Source organism: Sinohyriopsis cumingii, chromosome 13, assembly GCF_028554795.1.
Source record: "Sinohyriopsis cumingii isolate HCF-2022 chromosome 13, ASM2855479v2, whole genome shotgun sequence".
Lineage (NCBI taxonomy): Eukaryota > Metazoa > Mollusca > Bivalvia > Unionida > Unionidae > Sinohyriopsis > Sinohyriopsis cumingii.
Genome location: NC_142973.1, coordinates 62,226,279 through 62,249,243, shown reverse-complemented (window position 1 = coordinate 62,249,243; position 22,965 = coordinate 62,226,279). Strand labels below are relative to the sequence as shown.

Genomic DNA, 22,965 nt, shown 5'->3' with positions numbered 1-22,965 from the left:
TTAATAGGCATATTATCCATTTTATCCTGAGCGGTCACTTGTTAGACACCATTTTAAAAAAAAGCATCAGCTTGATCATTCAGACATTTTGCATCACAACATATGTGCAGTTTAAAGCATCTGATGTACTCCTGTAAAGTTAGCCTGGTTCCCTGACCAATTCCAATGAATCTAATATGAAACCCAGATTCAAATCAAAGGCATGCCAGTATCTGGTTTTTACACAAATAATCTTATTTCCGTAATTTGTGCTTTAATTCTGTAAGCCCGTATTTTAACATTTGTGTCCAAAAGACTTAAAGCAAAACCAAATGGGTTGGCAGGTTTGAATTAAGAGTCAACTGGAGTAAAGCATCTTGCCTAGATACCTAACATGACTGCTGACACAGCCTGGTTTGGGCTGGATTCGAACCCACACCCTTCTGGCTGCAAATCATGTGTGCTAACCATTTGATCCATCATGGCTCCTAAGGCAGGAGAGACAATATTAATTCCTAGGGTAATGTATATAATAGATGAAGTAGATGTCCATGACTAAAACAAAAATTTCACCTGGTTGTTGTCCTCCTTGCGGTGCACCACCCATCTGCATGTGTTGCACATTGGGGTCTTGTGGTGGCATCTGGAAAAGAATGTAATCTAGTTACCAAGCTCTTTTAAAACAAACTACAATAAAATCCCCCCCCCCCAAAAAAAATTTGGGCTGTATTGTGAAGGTGGCCAGTATAAAGAGCTCTTAGAAAGGCCTTATCAAGACTTTAATATGTGTCCAGTTTGCAAAGGATTGGTTTGGTGTTTTACAGCAAAGGACTTTAAGGTTATGTCATGCTGAAGCAAGTGGAGTAAAATGCCTTGCCCGAGGACACGCCATGGTAGCTGATCTGGGCTGACATGATGGTGCGATCTCCCTGCATCTTTCTGGTCATATGTCCAATGCCTAACCACTTAGTTTTTGTCACATTAAGTCAGTCAGCTGAATGGGACTAAAGTTTTGATTGTTTTTTTTTTTATTTACAGAAAGTCTGGATTTATTTCAAATATGATTTCATACAAAAGAGTACAAATCACAGCAGTATGTTGATAACATGTTGAGTTTACCCAATCTGATTAAAATCAGATCTCCACAGTCCTACATGCAAATCTGACAGACACCAATAAAAGTTCATGTTTTGGTGACCTTTGGAATTCCCAGTGCACTTATTTTTAGTAGCCTATTAGATAAAACACAACAAATTCATAGGAGGGAAAGTTATCTTAAGTAACAATATGCTCTAAATGACTTCTGTCACCTTCAAAACTTTGAAAGTTGTGTTAACTACAAGGTAAACAGAACCTAACCTCTCATTGGTGTCTATCAGATCTCCCAAATCTGAATTCAGATTTATTATTTATGATATAGTTTGACATTATTTATGATATTGTTTCATTATGTATGATATAGTTTAACATCATGTTTATAGTCTAGTTTAACATAATTATTTATGATACAGTTTAACACTGTTATTTTCAATATAATTTAAATCATCATGTAATAATGTGTTCCATAGAACCTAGTGCCTTGCCTATATCAATGGTGTGCTCCTGTCTGATCCGCAAAAATTTAAGTATGAAACTTGTTGACAATGGCATCACAGTCAGAAAAATGATACCATTATCTAAGTGTGCTTGTAATAATAATATAAATAATAATAATAATAGTAATAATAATGCTTTCTTTAATGTGGGCAACTGAAGAAAGAATACCCCAAAATTAGTAAAGTATGAGGACAATTTGGCACAAGTCAGCCACTTCTGCCCTTGAGGGCAGGCAAAAAACACCAACTTTTTAACCTTTACATATTACCACAAAGACACCTATGACTGGTAATGATTGATCTGTGATCCAGCATGGTCAATCTCACTAAGTAATTTATCCCAACTTTTCCAGCCCCCCCCCCCTCCACATTGCCAAGCTATAAATGAGTGCCATTAAAGTTATTTAACAGCATGGAAACCAAGATAAACTCCAGCTTCACGTGTCCCTTTAGGACTCATAAAAGGCCTTATAAGACATTAACCACTACCAATTTTACTTAAAACATGAAACATAATTCCGATACTCTATGTGTAACAATGAGAATGTTTACATACCACAATGCATGGCTAACCATTAGGAAGGCATGCTTCCTGCCACTCTAGTTTAGCCATACCCACCCCCAGCCCCTCAAAATAATATCAAGACAAGGTCTACCTACCACTACTCCAGGCTGAACATTAGGATGATAAGCTCCCTGCCTTCTCATCAACTCCTCTTGCTCCTTCAGCATCTTCTCATACTGTTTATATTCCTCCTCTGTGTACTGATCCTGCTGGTCAAGAGTCTGAAAGAACATAAACATACTTGCCTTTATCAAATACACTGACCACTCATCTTATGAATATTCAATTAACAAATTTTTGAGTTTCCACATCTGAAAATTTATTACCCATTGTTCATTATGCGCAATGAATTTTCGCTACATCGAAAGCATGCCCAACTGGATTAAGTGTAAATTGCCAACCTTGCACACAACCCTTTGTGCATCTCAGTCACTGTCTTTGTAAATGTACTGTATTGTTCATTGTTAACTGTACTCAGTGTGCATCCAGTTGCCATATTTGTACATGTACTGTATTGCTTGTTGTGAACTGTACACAGAATTAGTCATCTTTGTGAGTTTTATTTCAACATATCTTGCACTCCATGATACAAGCACTTGTCCATATCACCTGCTAGCACTACTGGCAAGAAGTTTAGACAGTCTATATGCCTTGATACAAAGACAGACATCATGAAAAGGCAAGAAAAAGGTAAATGCTTAACAGATGTAGTATGCAGCCTCCATCTTGTACCTTCAAATAAGTGTACCATTCTCATCAGTACTAACAAGATAAAAACAAATGCCTTCATTTCTGTTCCTTTTTTCCTTTATACTGCATGTTTGTTCACTGCAAATTGATTACTATTCATTACAACTTGGCACATCAACCTTGAGATTTATGAATGAAAATAGTACTATGTATTATGCATTACTCATCTTTATAGTATAACCAGTTCATAAGACACTGGTAATAAAAAATGTAATTAACAAAATAACTCTTACAAACACTTTAATAAAAAAAAATAATATACATAATATAGACATAAATAACACTAGTGTTTCAAATATCACCATTAGGGACAAAACATCCAAAGGTAGAAAACTCCTATAAGGGCCAATAATCATTAAGAACATTCCTGTATCTTTAACTATGACTCTGTGAAATGGCCTCGGAGATAATCAAAGTGATACTTCTCACATTGGTAAGGCTTTGGCAGATGAACACGCAGCTAGATGTGTGACAAACAGATTTTTATAAAATATTGAAAATATCACTTTATGACATTTCAACAATCAATGACATCCCTGCCATTTTAATTTTTAATTTTTAATGTTTGTCATTGCACATCATCCAGTCACAGTGCCATCCATGAAGCTATTAAGATGTAAAAACAACTGTGGGCTTGACAACTGTCCATAATGGTCATTATTTACATCCAAAGATTTTTCAAACATGTGATGGAAAATTCAGATTGGGATAACCATTTACCAAATCATTACCAAACATGAGTTGCCTCCCTTTAAACAACAAACGTGCAAGGCCAGTGGAATATCTAGTTTATTACCAATTTTAGTTTGATACTATTTTAGTAATGTAAACTATATTTGGCAACACAAAATGGACAGTAAGTTACAAGCAATAAAGAATTCATCTCCAAACCTAAAGTTCATACTAATTAGTAAAACTTTTACAATACAATATATTTGCATGTGCGTTGCATGTATGAAATTATTAAATTCATTTAATAGATTTCATATTTAATCAGCATCCTGTAAGATCCCCATAACTAACTGAGAATGATACGCAATAAATCAAATAACAAGATTTAGAGTGATAAAAAAAGCCTTCTATACTATGATCTTTATTCTTATGCCTGCTTAATCTATAAAACTTCAATGTCAGAGAACTCATGCAATATAAACAAAACAACCTTCAAAACAAGGCAGAATTATTCATATCATGCCTTAAATATTTAATATAAAACATACCAAAAGCAGATAAAATTTTGAAAATGTTATCAATTACCTTCCATCCTTCATCCTTTTCGAAATCCGAACCTTTTGTGTAGGTCATGAACTCGTCAAAGCTGACCAGTCGATCCTTGTCCTTGTCAACTTCACTAAACACATGCTCCCTCATTCTCTCCATCTCTTCATACCTCTCCTTCATATCATCTTCTGGAGCATTTGGGTCGTATACCCGATCCAGCTGCAGAAAGACAGACAGACATTTTGATTGACTGTTGGTACTGATCATTATTCTGACATTAAGTAAATAGGGATCATACAGTGTTTTTTGTGGAGTAACAATTTTCATGGATTTTGTGGTTGATCTGAATCACAGAATAAAGAACCAACAAAAAAGGATGTGATGCAGAAACCCCTACTGTTTTCTTACAAATACATTCCTAGCAATAAACAAAGCTTACTTATTTGATACTTCAACTCCATTACTAATAGCTGTGTTAACTGAAAATGAAAGTAACTAAATGATGTACAAACATCAGATTTTGTACTATTTACATCAAGCTTTCATTCAAGAGAAACTGCTGTCTAAAATACTGCAAATACATGACCAAACTGCACTTTATTCTTTGCAATTCTCTGTGAGTTAAGATTTAATGATGGACAAGATCCATCTGAGTAAACAATTAACATAAAGCATAGATAAATGTCAACATGTATACCTCTAATTACTGGTAGCAAACTTTCTTGTTAAAATTGAAATCCTCCTGAAAGCATATTTCATTTTATCCACTATTTAATCCAAAGAAACAACACTGTGAAATACTAAAGCAACTGCTTAAAGCACAATTAAAGCTAATTAAACACAAATTATAGAACAGTTCTAAGCCTCACACTTCACTATGTTCAGACAAAAGCACCAAATAAGCATCGTGTCAATCAAGTCTTCTGTTAGAAACATTTGCCAAAAAGCTTATCCTGGCTCGGCTAATGTGGGTTTGTGAGAAAGCTTGCCAGTGGCTTCCCATGGGTTAGTGGTTTAGACCATGGCTTTCCTGGGTTCTTCCTCCACCAGTTATACTAGAGGCCATACACAGCCTATCATGTGCTAAAAATGGTGTTAAACACAAACAACAAACAAAGAAATCCTAAAACTTAAACATTTTACACCCAGCTTTCTCAAAACCACTAATAAATAAAACCAATCACTCACACATTTTACCCTGAACAACTTTCTTCCACTATACATCAAATGCTGCTACAGTCGACTCATTGCACTGAGCTAGGGGCAGCTAGTCATGTGTCTTTTATTCAAATATGGAATGATCACACTATCCACTTAACAGTGGTTTAAGTCAAAGATCATACATGTTTCAATTACCAACTAGCTTGATGTTGTTAGACTGCAAAGGCTCTGTTTGATGTTGAGCAGTAGAAAAAACCATGGTGTTAGTAGGGCCTAGTCTTGGCAGGTGTTTGATTTGTGCGTATACTGGCAGTAGTCTTGTTTTAACCATTCAAGCTACCACCAGTTTTATGGCCATAATTTTGTTCTTTTGTATTTGTACACGTTAATCCAACGTTAATCCAACTTTTAAAATATGCAAACTTTGACAGAAGCAAATCCACAAATTTAAGTAAACCAATTTTTTTCTTTTTCTTGAAAGTGATGTGACTTCACTGATGTAACACCAGTCATTAACAACACTTGATTTACCATTGTTCTAAGTAGAGGATTGTCAACTGTTGGAATCCTCTCCACAATTGAAGCTCTAAACTCCTTTTCAATCAGGGCATCACTAAAAGAAACCAGGAGTTATGGAAGGTCACTATGGCTCATCTGGGAATGTCTGTTACTAATTTTGCAATCTTTAACAATGGTGGCAAGGTTCTGAATGATGAAATTTTGTTAACATTGTCTACATATACTAAGACACTACCATTGTGGGTAAAACTGATCGAAGGTGAAGGAGGGAATTCTGATGGAGATAAAATCCTACAGATTTCTTCTATATTCCGTCTATTCCAACTGTTGGATAAGCAAGTTAAAGCATTCCATTTCATCACCTTCATCAATGGGAAATAAATGATAAAGTATTATCAGCATACATTTGTCCATATGATATGCCATCAGTAGTGATCACATCCAGGAATGAAGGTCTGGCCCAAGTGGTTTGGCTTGGTCAAAAAGGCTCTCTAAGTAATTCCAGTTCACTATGAATTCATAGGAATGGCTTGCCAGAGATAACATACTTATGACCACTGTAAACATGCATAGCTTATTCATTTGGCTGGACCAGTTGGTCAGCAGTTGGAATGTCATACCAAAGACAGTATATGCTTTGTGCTCCGGCCAGATGGTGCTGAAAGGTCAGCATGGCAATCCAGCTATGCAGTCTGTATGGACATACAGTTCACTTCGTGTGAGATAAAAACTCCTGACCATTTTAATCATACACAGCTTATTTATATAGTTTGTCTGGTTGGTTGGCTCTTGATATATATGCGTACCAAAATGTTGGACAAGGGTTTCATACTGAAGTGCACATATGTTACATGTGTGTGCCACTGAGTAATTGTATGCGTAGAGACATTTCATGCCCAAACACCACAACCTTAAATCATTTACACTTCTTGCACTTGGTTGTCATCTCTGTAACAAAGAAAGGAAACAAACAAGTACACACAATTTAAGTATATAAACTGAAATAATGTAAACCACTTTATCAAAACGACTTAATAGTTGATAAGTGCAGCACCCAAAAATTTCTCCAGTGAAATTGAATGTTACCAATTGAAATCACATATGACAACAACAAACAAAATGATAATTACAAAAGTATGAATAAATTCACTGGAAATAACAAAAATGTTGTATGTACCAAATAAAACATTTTAACATACTATACCACTGAACATAAAAGACAAATGATCTAAATTTAAGAATAAGATTAAATCATAAATTTATCATATGAAGGACATCTTTATGGCATAATGGCAAAAGTGAAAAATTGCTTTAAACCTGGTATGATGGTAACAACCTAGCAGGTCAAAAGGGAGTTAACCGCCTGTAAGAGTTGCTTCCCTTTATATAAACAGCAAGACATTTTTGTGTCTTTCCAGTAAGGCTGTCAACAGGTACCCCAGTTTTGTCTGGTACACACACACTTATAATGTCCCCAGCAGTAAAATGGGCAACCCGGTACTTGTTAAAAAAATAACAATACAAATTTTAAAAAAAAAAACATGTTTCCAAGTACAGATCAAAGACACCAGGCGACGTCAAGAGCAAGCAAGACAGAATAATGACTTCAGTTCCAGTCTCAGGTCATATGACTATTGGCTGCTGCACATTTATCCATCGTTAGACCTCGGTCTAATTTCCTCATTTTCTATTTATAGTAACTGACACTGTAACAGTTCCAAAAAAAACAGATGGGTTTCTTGAATGTGAAACCATGTGTCAGAGATTCATTATACTTTGATAAACACATGTCGTGGACCAGACTAAATTGAAGAAAAAAATGGCACCAGACATTAATCAAAACTGGCTTTATCAATGAGAATGGATGCTATATGATGGAAAAATGCTGTTGGAGAGGGATTTTGTTAAATTTAAAAACATGCTGCCCCAGGAAAAGGACACATCAATAAGCACATTACAAATTTTGAAAGAAGAATTTGACAGTGATGTAATACAGCACTTGTCATTTGTGGACTTCAAAACCATTCAGCAAAAGTTAGACATACAGACTAGTTCAAGTGAGTGTTATGCATAAATAATGTATTAGTTTGTTTCTTATTTATACTCTTGTACTAATCCACATGGATTTTGCTGATTTATGACAAGAATTTTAACTGCAGATCCAGTAATTAGCAAAACTAATTGTATGTTTTTCATACAGTTTACTGTAATTATAGCATGTAATATACAGATTGCTCTTTTATGCTCAGATTGCCACTCATATTAAAATAATTATGCTTATACCTCTCTTGGGAGTTAGCAAAGCAGTTCATGTTCACATTTAATACAATTTCCCTTTGATCGGGTACCTGGGTAACTGACCATTAGGATCAACAGGTACACAGTAGATGTTTTCTAATATTTTGACAGCTTCACTTTCCAGGAGTGCTAGATTCAGAGGTAGCAGAGTAAGTTATCCTAATGTAATGCGATCAGGTAATGTATCTGACAGAAAACGATACCCACAAAAAATAAATGAAACCATAGTAAGTGCCAAATTCAAATGAAGGCAATGAAGCCTGAGCATTAAGGGTTCTTATGTCACCTAAGAGTTTGGTTCTTATGTCACCAAAGTTTGTACCAAGTCTTTGATGTAGAAATGATGCTATTATGTTAAATCCATTTTGGTTTTGTCACAATGAAGTTGACCTTCAACCTTCCAATCCTAAAATCAATAGGCTTATTCCGTACCCCAAGTGCAAGCCATCTACAAAGATTTTGATAACAATGGATTATAGAGAACCCAAGTTACTGTGCAGAAAACTTTTTTCCTTTCAGTTACACTGACCTTGAGCTGTAACAAATTGACCTGAAAATCAAGAGGTTTCTTCCTTACTATATGTGGAAGCCATCTACAAAGTTTGGTACCTGATGGCAGAGAACTGGAGTTACTGTGCTGAAACCATTTTCAGTCACTGAATCTGACACCTTTGACTTTGAGAACCTGCAATTGATTGTGTTCTTCCAAACCCCATGTGCAAGCCATCCACAAAGTTTGGTAACTTAAGATGGTGCAGAGCTCCATTTATTATGTGGAAATCAAATTGATAGCAGATCTAGAAATATCATAACTTAATATCTTTTAGCATGGGTATAGAACATTATTTTTTTTTTAAAGCGAGTCCACAGAAACAAAAAAGGAAGGCTTATATGCTCACAAAATTGTCTGAAGTTATCACATGTATGAACTAAATCCATCCTTATTCCTTATCCTTTAAGTAAATTAAATGCTCAATGGGCAAGCAAGTTTTTAACCCTTGCCCATTGTAATATTTCCCACATTTTCAGCTAATACATTCATACATCTCACTCATTAATAATTTACAGGCATTATATAGGGCTCAAAATTAATGGTAGCCTGCTAGCCCAAAGTTAGTAAACTTCCTGTTGGGCTATTACTTTTTATAACTGTAATAATCCAATAGTAGTCCAGTTTCTGATGCCACCAGTCAGCCTTTATTTTATTTTATCCTACATAATTTTAAAAAATCTGATTGATCATATATGTCCAACTTATCTCCAAGCTAACTGTATAAATCTGAGATTCAATTACTCCCCTTGAGAATTGGAAAATTTAGGATTTGACTTATATTTCAAAACAAGGCTCACTGGTTTTGTTAGATTTATATGGTAAAGTTGTTTGTTAAAGAGTGTGAACCAGTCTTACATACTTGTCAAACACCAAAGTAGTGCCATGGTCATCAAAATTCCAATTATTATTACCCATTCAATCTTAAAAGGATTAGCAATCATGGAGACATATATTCCATTCAACATTTGTATTGTTTACGTCTGTGGTGAAAACCTGCACAATGCTGATAATGTTGTAATGAGGTAATGCATCACCCTGCTGTTATCATAGCATAACAATTACTGCCTTATTTTTGTTGCTGTTCTTGGGTTTAATGCCATTTTTCAGCACAAGATAGGCTATACATGGCGGCCAGTATAACTGGTTGAGGAAGAACCCTGGAAAACCCAGGGAAGAACCACCGACCCACGAGATGCTAATGGCAGGCTTTCCCACGTACCCAGGCTAGCTGAGTCTTGGACTCGAACCCATGCAGGTAGAGGTGAGATAGCAGTGATCCGGAATGGTGAGCGCTTTAGTCCACTCATCCACTACTGCCTTATATTGTCTGTCTATAGAGTTACAATACATAATAACCAGGGTGAATGGGGTCTTTTTCTTTAACTCTTATTAAATTATATTTTCTGCATGATAGTGATCATGGTAATGAAGAATTAAATTAAGATCCATAGTGTTTATAACTGTGCTTGCAATATTGTTGTTCAGTTCTGCAACACAGGCCCTGCCATATTGTGGCCACTATTTGTATTTAGCAGGTGGTCACTCCTGCTAGTGCTTTTGTAATAGTAAAATCAAGCCATGCATGAAGAATTTAGTCATAAATGACAGGTGATCATTCATAGCAGAAGTACCTCAAATAAAGTTTTATCGTCTTGTTTATTTATATCAAAATTCTATTTTTCAATGAACACATTTCATTACTTCCATGGAGTTAACTCACCTCTCTCTGGAAAAGAGCCTCTATTTCTGCCTCATCAAGGTAATTATCGCCATTCATATCTGTTTTAATAAATTGTATATACAATGAATGTAATCATAAATGCTTTCAAGCCCACATAAACAAAACTAAACAAAAACAAAATGAAAGCAAAAACAGGAATCTTACATTTTAAAAATGTCACAATAAAGGCACAAAACAATTTATCTTTAATAAACTGTACTATAAGGCAAGGAGGAGTAAAATTTAATTTAGTCTTCAAAAAATTATTTTTCTGCTCCGCAATCCTACAGGAATACCTCCATGACTATAGCAAATTTTACAGATGAAGCTGATTATCAAAGAATCTGAATAAATTATTAGACAAACATCTGACACAAGAACAATATGCTCAAATTAAATGTCTCATCACATATTTTGCTAATTTCTCCTCTTCTAAATATAGTAAGACTCTGAGATACAATTTACAAAAAGTATGCCACTTCCAACAAAACTTGCCATGCATTTTGAAGAATGTTTTGGGGTCAAAATCATCAGGGTCCATATGATCTGATTTTTCCCACACCTCTTCGAGTTGATCTTTGCTGCCCTGAAAAAGCCACATAGTCCAGAATCAACTACGCATGACTATAAAACATTAATTTTCCTTAATGTATAAAAACACAAGCACTGCAGATGTTTTTTTAAATTTAGACATAATGATATCATTATAGTTTTTGCTTAAAATGTACATCTAAGTTATCACAAGAGATACCAGCTACATTGTTGTTGTTGTTGTTGTCATAGGGTTTAACGCCATTTTTCAGCACAAGATAGGCTATACATGGCAGCCAGTATTAATGGTGGAAGAAGAACCCGGGAAAACCCTGGGAAGAACCACCAACCCATGAGAAGCTACCGCCACTTGGGGGCCTCAGCTACATTGTAAAACAAATTTTTTTATTTTGTATAGTGATTAAAGCCAAAATTACTAAGAATCACAGGAAAACATTACCACAATTTCATATCAGGAATCTGGCCCAAAACTTATGATTTTTTAAATATCAGAATAAAATTTTATATACATTGCAAACAACATAAAGTCAGATCTATCAAACATGGCAGATCTGGATCTATGCTATTAGAACTACAGCAAAATAAACAACAATGGCCCTGACATCATGGTGCATTATATAATGGTGCAGTACAAGTCTATGTTATTACATTTTGGATCAGACTTAACCACAACTATGCCCTAGTTGTCATTTTTTGCAATCACTCCAATTATTATTTTACCATCTATACTCACTTATAAGATGAGACCAACTGCAAACTATAAAGACAAAGATCTGCTGTTGCATAATGAACTGGCATACCTGGGTCTGTGCAGTTAGGAATAATAAGACCCTACCTATAACAGATCTGGATCTGGAGCTTTGCTGTTTGCAGTTTGACTTGATTTATAATTTTAATTTTGAAGAATTTATGTTAAACATCAATTCTGCCCGTCACCCCTGCCGAGGTATAGACCGCCCACAAAAGATCGCCAGAGGCTTCTGTCCTGTGCGATCCCTTTGAGCCGACTCCAGGTGTGACCCATCTTAGTGATGTCTGCCTCAAGGTCACATCACCAGGTGTTTCTTGGTTGTCCCCTTCTCTGCTTGCATTGAGGGTTCCACCTCAATGCCTGCCTGGTAATGTTGGTTGGTGGCTTATGCAGGGTGTGTCCTATCCAACCCCACCTTCTCTTCTTGATCTCATCCTCTACCAGAAGCTGGGAGGTTCTCTGCCACAGGTTGGTGTTGCTGATGGTGTCTGGACAGCAAATCTGGAGAATTCGTCTAAGACAGCTGTTGATGAAGGTCTGAACTCTCTTTACAGTTGACTTAGTGGTTCTCCAGGTCTTTGCTCCATACAGTAGGACTGACTTCACACTGGAGTTGAACAGTCTGATCTTGGTAGTCATGGAAATTTCTTTGGAGCTCCAGATGTTCTTGAGCTATATGAAAGCTGCTCTCACCTTTCCGATCATTGCCTTGACGTCTGCATCTGTGCCACCCTGCTGGTTGATAATGCTGCCCACGTACGTGAAGAACTCCACCTCTCCCAGGGGACTTCCATGCAGTGTGACTGGGTTGTTACTGTGGGACAAGAGTGCAATGTCATCAAGTTGACTCCACAATGTCCACTGGATCCCATTTCTCCGCCCATTGGTGGACATCTTCATCATCCAGTCAATGGCGAGAATGAAGAGAAATGACAACAGCAAGCAGCCTTGCCTCATGCCAGTCTGCACTAGGAAGCTGTCTGTGTGCTGTCCTGCATGAATGAATCTGCAGGACATTCCATTGTAAATGCTCTTGAACTGGTTCACCAGCTTGGTTGGGATGCAGTAGTGGCGAAGAATTTTCTCTGTCCACGCTGTCAAATGCCTTCTCATAATCGACAAAGTTGATGTAGAGTGAAGAATTCCACTCCAACGATTATTCTACTATGATGCAAAGAGTAGCTATTTGGTCTGTACATGATATGTTCTGTTGGAAGCCCGCTTGCTCATCTCATAACTGTGCATCAACAGACTCCATCCTCTCCCAGAGGACCAGGTTGAAGCCTTTCCCTGGTACTGACAAGAGTGTAATTCCTCTGTAGTTGGAGCAGTTGCTGAGGTTGCCTTTCTTTGGGACCTTGATGAAGTGTCCCTCCTTCCAGTCAGTTGGTATTTCTTCTTCCTCCCTGATCTTCTCAAAGAGGGGGTATAGCATTTCCACTGAAGCCTCAAGGTCTACTCTGAGGGCTTCTGCTGGAATGTCATCAGGTCCAGCTGCCTTGCCGTTCTTCAGCTGGGTGATGGCTTTCCTGATCTCGTCTCTGGTGGGATTGTCACAGCTTATGGGGAGATCTGCACTGGCTGGGTGGATTTCTGGGGGATTCAGTGGTGCTGGCCTGTTCAACAGTTCTTCAAAATGTTCTGCACATGTATTCATTTGGTGTGCTGTACTTGCTGTGGTCTTTCCCTGCTTGTCCTCTATGGGTCTCTGTTTCGCTGTACTTGCCGGACAGCTTCTTGGTGATGTTATACAGCTTCTTCATGTTACCACTTCCAGCCGCTTCTTCTGCCTCTCCTTCCAGTCCTTCAATGTTCAGTTTCTCTTGTCTATTTTGATGCTTCTTTTCACTTCTCTGTGGGCACCAGTGTACTCTTTTTGTACCTTTACTTTTTTAGTTCTTGTCCTACTACTATTTACTGCTGCTTTCTTCTCTTTATGCTCCTGGATTTTGCGCAATGTTTTGGCTATAATCTATTCTTTCTTCTGGTGCTTCATGGGACCTAGTACTTCTTGTCATGTTGATTCTACTGCCTCATTAACTTTCTGCCACCTGCTGTTTGCATTGTCTTCCTCATCTTCAAGAAGCTCAATTAGCACTTGGTACCAGTTGTTAAGCGTCAGTCTGTATTCTTCTTTAGTTTTTGCATCTTTCAACAGGCTGATGTTAGACTTTGTTTTCTTCTCTTTTACGCCCATCCATTTCTTCTTCAGCTTAAGTTTCAGCCTTGCGACAACTAATTGGTGGTCAGATGTCACATCTGCTCCCCTCTTCACCCTCACATATTGCAGGGATCTTCTGAACTTCTTGGCTATGCAGATGTGGTCAGTCTGATTTTCTGTCACAAGGTCTAGTGATATCCATGTGTTCTTGTGGATTCTCTTGTGGGGAAAGATGGTGCCCCTGATGACCAGGTTGTTCAGTGCATAAAGGTATGCAAATCTCTCTCCATTTTCATTCAACTTGCCCAGGTCAAGGATCCCCATGGCTTGTTCATACCCTGTGTTGTCTGACCCAACTTTGGCATTGAAGTCACCCATGATGATATTGATCATCTCTCCTGTCACCAGTCTTCTTGTCCAGATTGAATCCATCTTGTCTCGTTAATGCCCAAAAGGGATAGGTTGTAGCTCCTCATCTCTGCTGCTACCTGTACTGTTCTGCCTGCCTCATACATTGTCCTCACGTTCCATGTTGCTTTATGGCTTCCATTGGATCGTGGCTTTCACCACATACTGTCATAAGTCTTCCAAAAGAAGGCCCTTCCCCTCTCAGGCTTTTAGTTTCTGGTTTTTCTTCTGTTGGTGTTTTTAACCTGTTTGGTTTTACAAGGTCAGATTGCTAGCCCCACTCCGAACCCTCCTCCCTTTACACCCGGGCTTGGGACCAGCAATGGCGACGTTTATGTTAAACATGAGAACATCACATACATGAATAATGAATCTTATTAATAAAAGACCTTTACAGCATTAAAAATATGGAAATTTTGTTCAATTATTTCAATTTGCAAAGACTGTGCTTAGAGTTGCTTGGTACTGTTTTTGGAACACCAAATAACGTTTCTGTAATTTAAATGTAGGCATCAAAATATCGTCATGTTTACCCACGGCTGAAATAACATTTGCCTTCACCATGCATGAAATTCTAATTTAAATCTGCTAATAAATCCTTTTCATGTATACAACATAGTAACAACTAGTGTAGATGCAACATTCCACAAGGGAGATAACACAAAAAATTATAGTACATGTTTAACAAGGTGTTTGTCAACAATATCCACAATTCTTGTGCTTTAAATGATACAAAGAAATCTAATGAAGTGACTTCAGTGAGCAGCATAAACTAATGAGGGAAGAGGTACATGCATGTAAAAAAATGCTAATAAATATATTACAATGTAAAATATTAACTACTAAGACATATCTTATCTATGAGTTATAACTCCCTGTTGGTGAGCTTCTGGTGAATCTTAGTGCAATCAGAAATGTTACGCTAGAAAATATAACTCTTGAGTTGTAATTCCCTGTTGGTGAGCAAATGGTGACATTTTTTGTATCAGAAATTTTAAGTTAAGAGAGAGCTATAACTCACAGGATGGTGAATATCTGGATGGTTTTTATGTTTCTTCTCCATCTCTTCAAGTCTTGCTTCTTCTTTCTTTCTCTCCTCTTCATTCAATTTTTCCAACTCTTGTTTTCTTTCAAATTCTTTCTGCATCTCATATGTTTTAAACTCATCGCGTCTCTTTCTGTCAATTTCGTCCAAGTCAGTTGTTGCCTGGAAACAAAATGTTAGTTTTTTCATTGATTTTAAATAATACTGACTGACAAAGAAGGATTACTTCTTAACTGCCACAGCCATACTGGCACTCTAACTATAAAACAGAGAAAGCCCTTGATTAATCATTATTTATCCTTGATAGTCCTGTCAGTAGTCCATTATATTAATTTTTCAATGTCATTTTAACTTATGTTACCAGCATAATGATCCTAATGTCTCTTGGCCATGAGATCATACAATTCTGAACCTGAATCTGAGACAGTTTCCACCATCAGCCAATCATAACCAACCTTTCAAATATAACATCATTTGTGATTCGCCAAAGCAAGTGCAAACTCAAGCTCATAGTTTTATAGTTTCCAGGCCATGTGGCATGTTTAAACTCTAACATACTTTACCACAAAAACAAGAGCGAATGTCTATGTGGTTTGGAGATCACTCAATTAACTTGCACTGGCCTGGAAGTCATACCTGCATGTTTTTGTCAACTTCTGTCCATAGCAGTTTAAGATGAAGTCTCAAAACAATGGCCAATAATATTTGTTACTACATTCCTGTTTTCTTATCAAACCTTTAAGATTCCTATGAACTTTATGTTTTGCCTGTCCTGCCCGTGCTTTATCCATCAACAATACATTATCACTCTAACAAATGTAATGAACTTGTCAATATTATTGTTTCTGATAGCTCAGGCTGGTTCCAGGACAACTGCACTAAAGCTAGAAAAAAATTCAACACATTAAAGAAAATATTATATCACTGAAACAGACAATAACAGTCACTGCTTACTGTTGTACATGTAATTCAGATTTTACCATTACAGTAAATTATACCCAATTCAGAGTTTTTAATTATAGTAAATTACATGCAATTTAGATTTTGTAATTACAGTAAATTAAGTACAATTTTAATGCTCATTTGTACCCATAAAACACATCTTTTTTAATAATATAAAGTTAAATATAAATTGTATTTTTTATGATATTCTATATTCAATAACAAAATTTGAAACAAATCAAGTCAAATAAGAAATCTAAGCAAAAAGACTTAATAATTTTTAAATGCCTACAAACTGCTGGAATCTTATGCATGAAAGGAAAATGAGATTTTTCTACAGTTTAGAAAGATTTTTAGGCTTTCAAAAAAAATCTGATTAATTGTAATGAACAGATTTAATGATTTCATAAAAAATGATAAATGAAAACTACCATCTTTGGTGGACACCAAAACAAATTCAAAATGATGATGCATGTTAATATTCAAATTCCTCTTTTTTATCACCATTTTGTAAAAAAAAAAAAAAAAAAAAGCAGATCATTTTAATCACAGATTGACATAAAATCACTGGTTTCTTTCAACTTGAAAATCTGATTGACCAATACTATTTAATATGGGTTTAATGCTCATTGTAGTTACACATAATCTGCATGTGACCACACATTTATAACCTAACATATCACAACATAACAGCAGTGTTACCAGCTCATTTGTCAGAATAGGATTTCGGGTTAAAGAACTTTTTACTCACTTGTCTATGTTCAGCAGGAGATTTATTTCAAATTTTGGACATGTTGCCCTTTTTTCAAGTCGTACCTGCTCCTTGCCATAACTTCCCAAGTAATGGCATTTTGATGAACCAGGCAGCATTGCTGGTAAAGTGCATTATCATCAATGAGCAGGTAATATAAATAAGCAAATAAAATAGAAAGCAAATGTAGCCAGTCAAGGACTTAAACAGAACTGGACTTGCATGCATAATAGATCAAACCTAAAAATGAATCTTAGTAACTAATGAGATTTTGAGTATTAGTCAATCTCACTGAACACTCTTGTTAAATATCAGTCCTAAATGTAAACAAGAGGTTTAAAGGGCCTAACTTTTTAAACATCTTCATCCATTTTTTGATGGTACATCAGCACCATGTGTTCAATACTGAAAGACCTGATTTGTGTCAAAGTTGGTCAAATTCTGTCCAGTTATATAACTTTGAAAGAAGTTGTGAGAATATTTTTCTCCTCTTAGTGGTGGACTGGGGTCATTGGTAAAATTTTGACAGCCCCTAATGCCAAGATGCCCAGTCAAATTTAGTTAAGTCATGGAAAGGTCTGTCTGTTTATAATAATGGAGGTCACATCAAAATTTCAAGAAATTCAATTCTAGACAAGAAGTCCTTTGAAAATTTTTCTAATTTTACTAATGGCTACCATAATTGAAGATAGACTGGCATCATTTGTAATCAAATTTAATGTTTTCATGTGAGGATGCTTTCTGTCTAATTCAAATCTGTTCAGTAATTTTGAAGAAAGGTCATTTAAAGGTTTTTCAAATTTGTGTAGCAGTGGCTTGTTTGCTTATGTTTACTTCTGCCATAACTGATGCCATCATTTGTACATATTTAAAGATCTTCCTGCCCGGATGTTTTCTATCAAATTTTATTCAGCGTTTGTTCTGAAAAGATACTTATTTTTTATCATGGTGACCAAATTCTGATGGTGGATCAGCAACTTTTGTATAAATTTAAAAACCCTTCATGCCAGGATGCTATGTGCCAAATAGGTCTAGTATCTTTTGAGTTTAAAACTGCAATTGCTGATGGATACATGGTACACAACACATGAAGCACGAAGGATGCAGGACCAGACCAAAAACTCACCAGGTCTTGCAGCCAGGTGAGCTAAAGATTGATGATACACTGAAGATTGACACTCATCAGAAACAATGAATATCAATCCTTGAAATGAATTCAAAGTTCATTGCCACACAAGCAGCAGGGTCAAAACATTGTTGTTGTTGTTGAGGGGTTTAATGCCATTTTTCAGCACATGATAAGTTACTGGCAAGCTTTCTCACATGCCCACATTGGCTGAATCTTAGACTCAAACCACCGCAGACAGAGGTGAGATGGCAGTGATCTGTAACGAAGAGCGCTTTAGACCACTCGGCCACTCGGGGCCCCAGTCAAAACATAAGAGGTAGATGTGAAAACTGAATGTTATCCCTTTTATAAGTAGTGTATAATTGTAACCTACATCAGCCTGCTGCAAGTTTTACCATTCAAAATGACTACATCTATCAAGTTTAACTGAGAATCATAGGACAGTGAAGAACAGGTTACTGTGATCTACTTTTTGTGTAATGTGTATTCATTTGGTAGATGAACATATGCATTTAAATTCATGACTATATGTAAACAGTGTCAGAAAAATTAATCTAAATGCAAATCCTACATAAATATTAATCTTTTAAGCATGAAAAGTAGGTTACTGTATCACCCTTCACGTATCAATAAGAAGCAATGCTCAAGATGAATACACCCATCAAGTTTCATGACTGTTCATGCATGAGTATAAGAAAAATACATAAAAGCAAATCATCTATGCTAATAAATATAATGACTCTTATAACATCAAAAACACTAGAAACATAATACTGTACTTTCCTCATGGAAGCCAAGCTGTATATCAACATATAGTGAGATACCTTATAATGACTCGTATGATCCATATAATTTTACCACCAAATAGTGTTATGGGATCCCATTACCATACATGCCTCACAACTGGAACCATATCATATTAAGGGCTTTATGGTGAGGATTTCCTATACCTAGGTCTTGCCAATATGTTGTTGGCAAGTCAAAATTACCTTTTTAATAAGTTTTTCTAAATCTGCCATTTCAAATGTATGAGGATTTTTGACATCAACGTGATGAGGATATAACTTGTCCATATTTTGAACTCCTGAAAATATATCAAAACAATATTACATCATTATGATAATATTATACTTATCTTTATTCTAAGAGTCAATTATTGTGCCATAAAAACATTGTTTATGCATCAGAAACTGTTAGCGTTCACTTAAATGAAAATTATTTGATTGACAGTAGAATTATGCCTGTCCTAAGGTAGATTGTGCTGTTACTAAGAATAAGCCATAATCTCACTCCAGAAATTACAATAATAATACAATACCATAGCTAAATAAAATATCCGTGATAAATTATATCATAACTGGAAAAAGCAAGATTAGTTCCTTTTCTACAAGATTACATATTATTTTCTTTATGTATAAATTTACATCATACTTGGAAAATGAGAGATGATATGTTCCTTTCTACAAGATTATATTTTATTGTATTCTCTATGATTGTGAACTTGACCTCAAGGTCAAATGGAAAAGAAAGTGTGGCACAGAATGACTTGTATGAACTCTATAATGATTCATCCAAAGCACAAACAAAATCCATCAAATTGTTGAGGAAATATAAGCAACTGAAGAAAATAAATTCTGACCAAAACCTGAACAAAAAATTTCTAATATTGTGAGCTGGCCCCAAAGGTCAAAGAGATAAGTATTGTCTAAGCTTTATACAGATTCTTCCAAAATATGAAGAAAATCCATCAAAACCTTAACACATTTTATATGACTGTGACTTTGACTCCAAGATCATAAGGATGAGTAAATGTGTCATAGAATGAAATGTCTTAACTTCATAATGCTTCATGCTAAATATGATGTGAATTTATCAAGGCGTTTAGGAAATACTTGGAATTGAAAAGATCATTAACCAAAAACCCATAATACAACTTTTCTATGACTGTAACCACCCAAAGGTAAATGAGGCTAGCAAGCATGTCATAGAATGAACTGTCCTAGTGTCATAATGAATCGTGTGAAAGTATGATGGGAATATATCCATGATGATGGACAGATAGACATACTGACTGAGACAAGGGTAGCACAATGATGGACAGATACATACTTACAGAGAGACATGGGCAACATGATGAACAAACAGACATACTAACAGAGAGACAAGGGTAGCACAATGATGGATAGATACATACTTAACAGAGAGACATGGGCAACGTGATGAACAAACAGACATACTAACAGAGAGACAAGGGTAGTACAATGATGGACAGATATACATACTTACAGAGAGACATGGACAATGTGATGATGGACAAATAAACATACATAGTGACAGACAGACAAGATTAACAAGATAGACAGACAGATAGACACAGTGACAGAAAGACAAGGGTAGTACTATGATGGACATACAGACATACACAGTGACAGAGAGTTAGGGTAACATTCTCTTGCTCTTGTACCAGACTGAAAAAATACCCCTGAGTCATTATTTTTTTCTATTTTTGAAAAAAAGGTAAGCATGGGAAATAATTTCGATTTAGTTTCTATTCCAAACCAGTTTCAAATACAAATATTAAAAGGAATGGCATGTGCCAACCCTAGGTACCTAAGATACCCAATTAAAATAAACTTCATTGTTTGCCAAAGAAAATAAATGGATATAAAATAAAACTGAACAGACATATCTACATATATGCACCAATTAAGCATCTGCTGATATCAAAATGAAACATCACCTAAGTCTCCCCCTACCTTGTTCCCCAAGACAATAAAAAAAAAAAGAGTTGGATGTCAGCCTCATAAATATCAAACGAAATTTGACTGAGATCTACACTTAAATATATAATTCAATAAAATGATTAAAGTGTCAAAGTACTGAAAATTCTAATGGCTTGAAGAGTTTAAATCATACTAATTAACATATGGTCAGTTGGAAAAGCACAACACCAGAGCTACTCCTATTTATGGTCTATTCTACTATTGTAAACAAATTGATCAAAATTATACTTTTCAAAAAAAAATTTCCTTTATAAGTCACTAGAAATATTTAAATCTGAGACATTATTTGAAAAATTAGTATGATTTTCTTTTTAAAAAAAAAACAAAACATTTTCTATTGTTTCAAGTATAATCAGCTCTGGAACATTTCCAAGGAAGATAACTACATTGAGGTATTTATCCAAATTTAAGTTACCTCCCTTGATATCCTGATATGAGAAGTTAGATGGTCACTATTTGGTACTACATTTATTAAGACCAGCAAGTCTGTTACTATTATTAGTAATACAAGCTACAGCCAGTAAAAGTGAAGGGACACTATGAAGTGAGGCATTCAGAATTGATATCCCTCTAAACCAAAAACACTATAACAATAGAAATTTTGAGAGAAATTCCTTAATTTCTATCTGTGTCCTCCCTTTGTTAACCAAATGTTGTATACTTCTAGTTCACCTAAGTGTTTTCTTTTTTTATTCCTATTACAATAAAAAGAAGATCATGAATGCTTTCTACTGAAAAAATTGATGATCCAAGAATATCTGCTTTCTGTGGGCTAATGCTTAGAATGCTTCACTGTATGTCACATTTTTCATGCTGATAGACTACTTAAATTTTCTATTTGGTTCAGGGGGTGGGAATTCAGAATAAAAACATATAAATTAGTTCTACAAAGCTTTTCTATCCTCTAGCATTTGTAGTAACTTGTATTTGTAAGATCAAAACAACTTTTCTTTTGCTGCAATAGGACAATTCCACAGTAATTACTTAAAGGCAAAAAAGGCTTAATCTAACATATATTTATGGACAGCTTTAAAATGAAGTTTAAAATCATCTATTTTTGTCAACCCAGTTAGTCTTACCCAAGTTTCTGAAAATGAACTAAATCCTCTAGCTCCAGTTGAAATTGTTATACTTTGTTAAAAACAGAATCAATGGAATTTGTAAGGAACTGTCGACATTAAGAATAAAAGAGATTTAGCGTCTTATTTTCTTCTCATACACAGGCTTGTTTATTCTGAGAAAATGATTCTCCAACTCTCTTCTCTAAAAATTAAAAAGGTAATTATTGTACAATTTAACAGTTTTATAGGTTATTCAAGTTCCTTTTTAACACTTTCTCTGCCTCTGACCACAGTACCAAGAAAGCCATCTGAAAACTAACATAAAATCTTGAGAGGCTTTAGTAAAAGTATGTTTTAATTTACAGTTAAAATATCAGATAAACAGATAAAATTGTTAGAAGTCAAACAGGTAATCATTTTTATTTCTGTTAAAATATAAATATTTATTTGTCAATAAAAAAGGAAAAATATTCATGTCAGACATGTAAATATATTTCTTAACAAGCAACACTGTAGACTGGACTTTGAAAACATCTGCAAAGTGTTGCTACTATTTTCTCATGATTCATAACACTAACTATAGAAGAAATTCAGAACCAGTCCAGAAATGGGTAAATATAAATAGAGTATATATGGGTTTGGAGGGATTTGATTGGTTAATGATGAAAAGTAAACATTTAGTGAAAGGAAGCTTTTAAGAGCTTAAAAAAATAGTAACTGATTCAAATTTCAGTCTATGTACAGAACTGACTTAGGAACCCTCAAAACCAAAAGAAGAATCAGATTTCTTTCGGTGTGAAATTGGAAACATGATTCATGCACATGAAGATATAAAAAAAATGCCATGACCCATTGTTTTCTCCAGATAGAAACTTGCATCAAGGCTGACTCTATACTGCTAGATATAAAGGTTTTATAACTATTTTAAAATTTAAATTTCTTGGTTTTTGTAACATGAAGGTGTTTCCATAGATTTACCATTTCAACTGAATTAGTACTGTGAGTCCTTAAAATATTATCA

At 35.4% G+C, this 22,965-nt stretch overlaps 1 protein-coding gene across 4 annotated transcripts in view; it reads right to left on the bottom strand.

Moving 5' to 3' along the window:
• Nucleotides 1-22,965, bottom strand: part of LOC149785694 (nucleobindin-2-like) — a 49,156-nt gene that overhangs the window by 12,137 nt on the left and 14,054 nt on the right. For all 4 annotated transcript variants that reach the window (XM_089979549.1, XM_089979551.1, XM_089979552.1 and 1 more), the window contains exons 5-11: nucleotides 19,090-19,184; nucleotides 15,255-15,440; nucleotides 10,857-10,947; nucleotides 10,362-10,420; nucleotides 4,147-4,329; nucleotides 2,235-2,360; nucleotides 553-622 (exon numbers count right to left, since the gene is read on the bottom strand). In XM_089979549.1, the coding sequence (XP_089835675.1) occupies nucleotides 553-622; nucleotides 2,235-2,360; nucleotides 4,147-4,329; nucleotides 10,362-10,420; nucleotides 10,857-10,947; nucleotides 15,255-15,440; nucleotides 19,090-19,184 (810 nt within the window). The remainder of the gene's footprint in view (nucleotides 1-552; nucleotides 623-2,234; nucleotides 2,361-4,146; nucleotides 4,330-10,361; nucleotides 10,421-10,856; nucleotides 10,948-15,254; nucleotides 15,441-19,089; nucleotides 19,185-22,965) is intronic.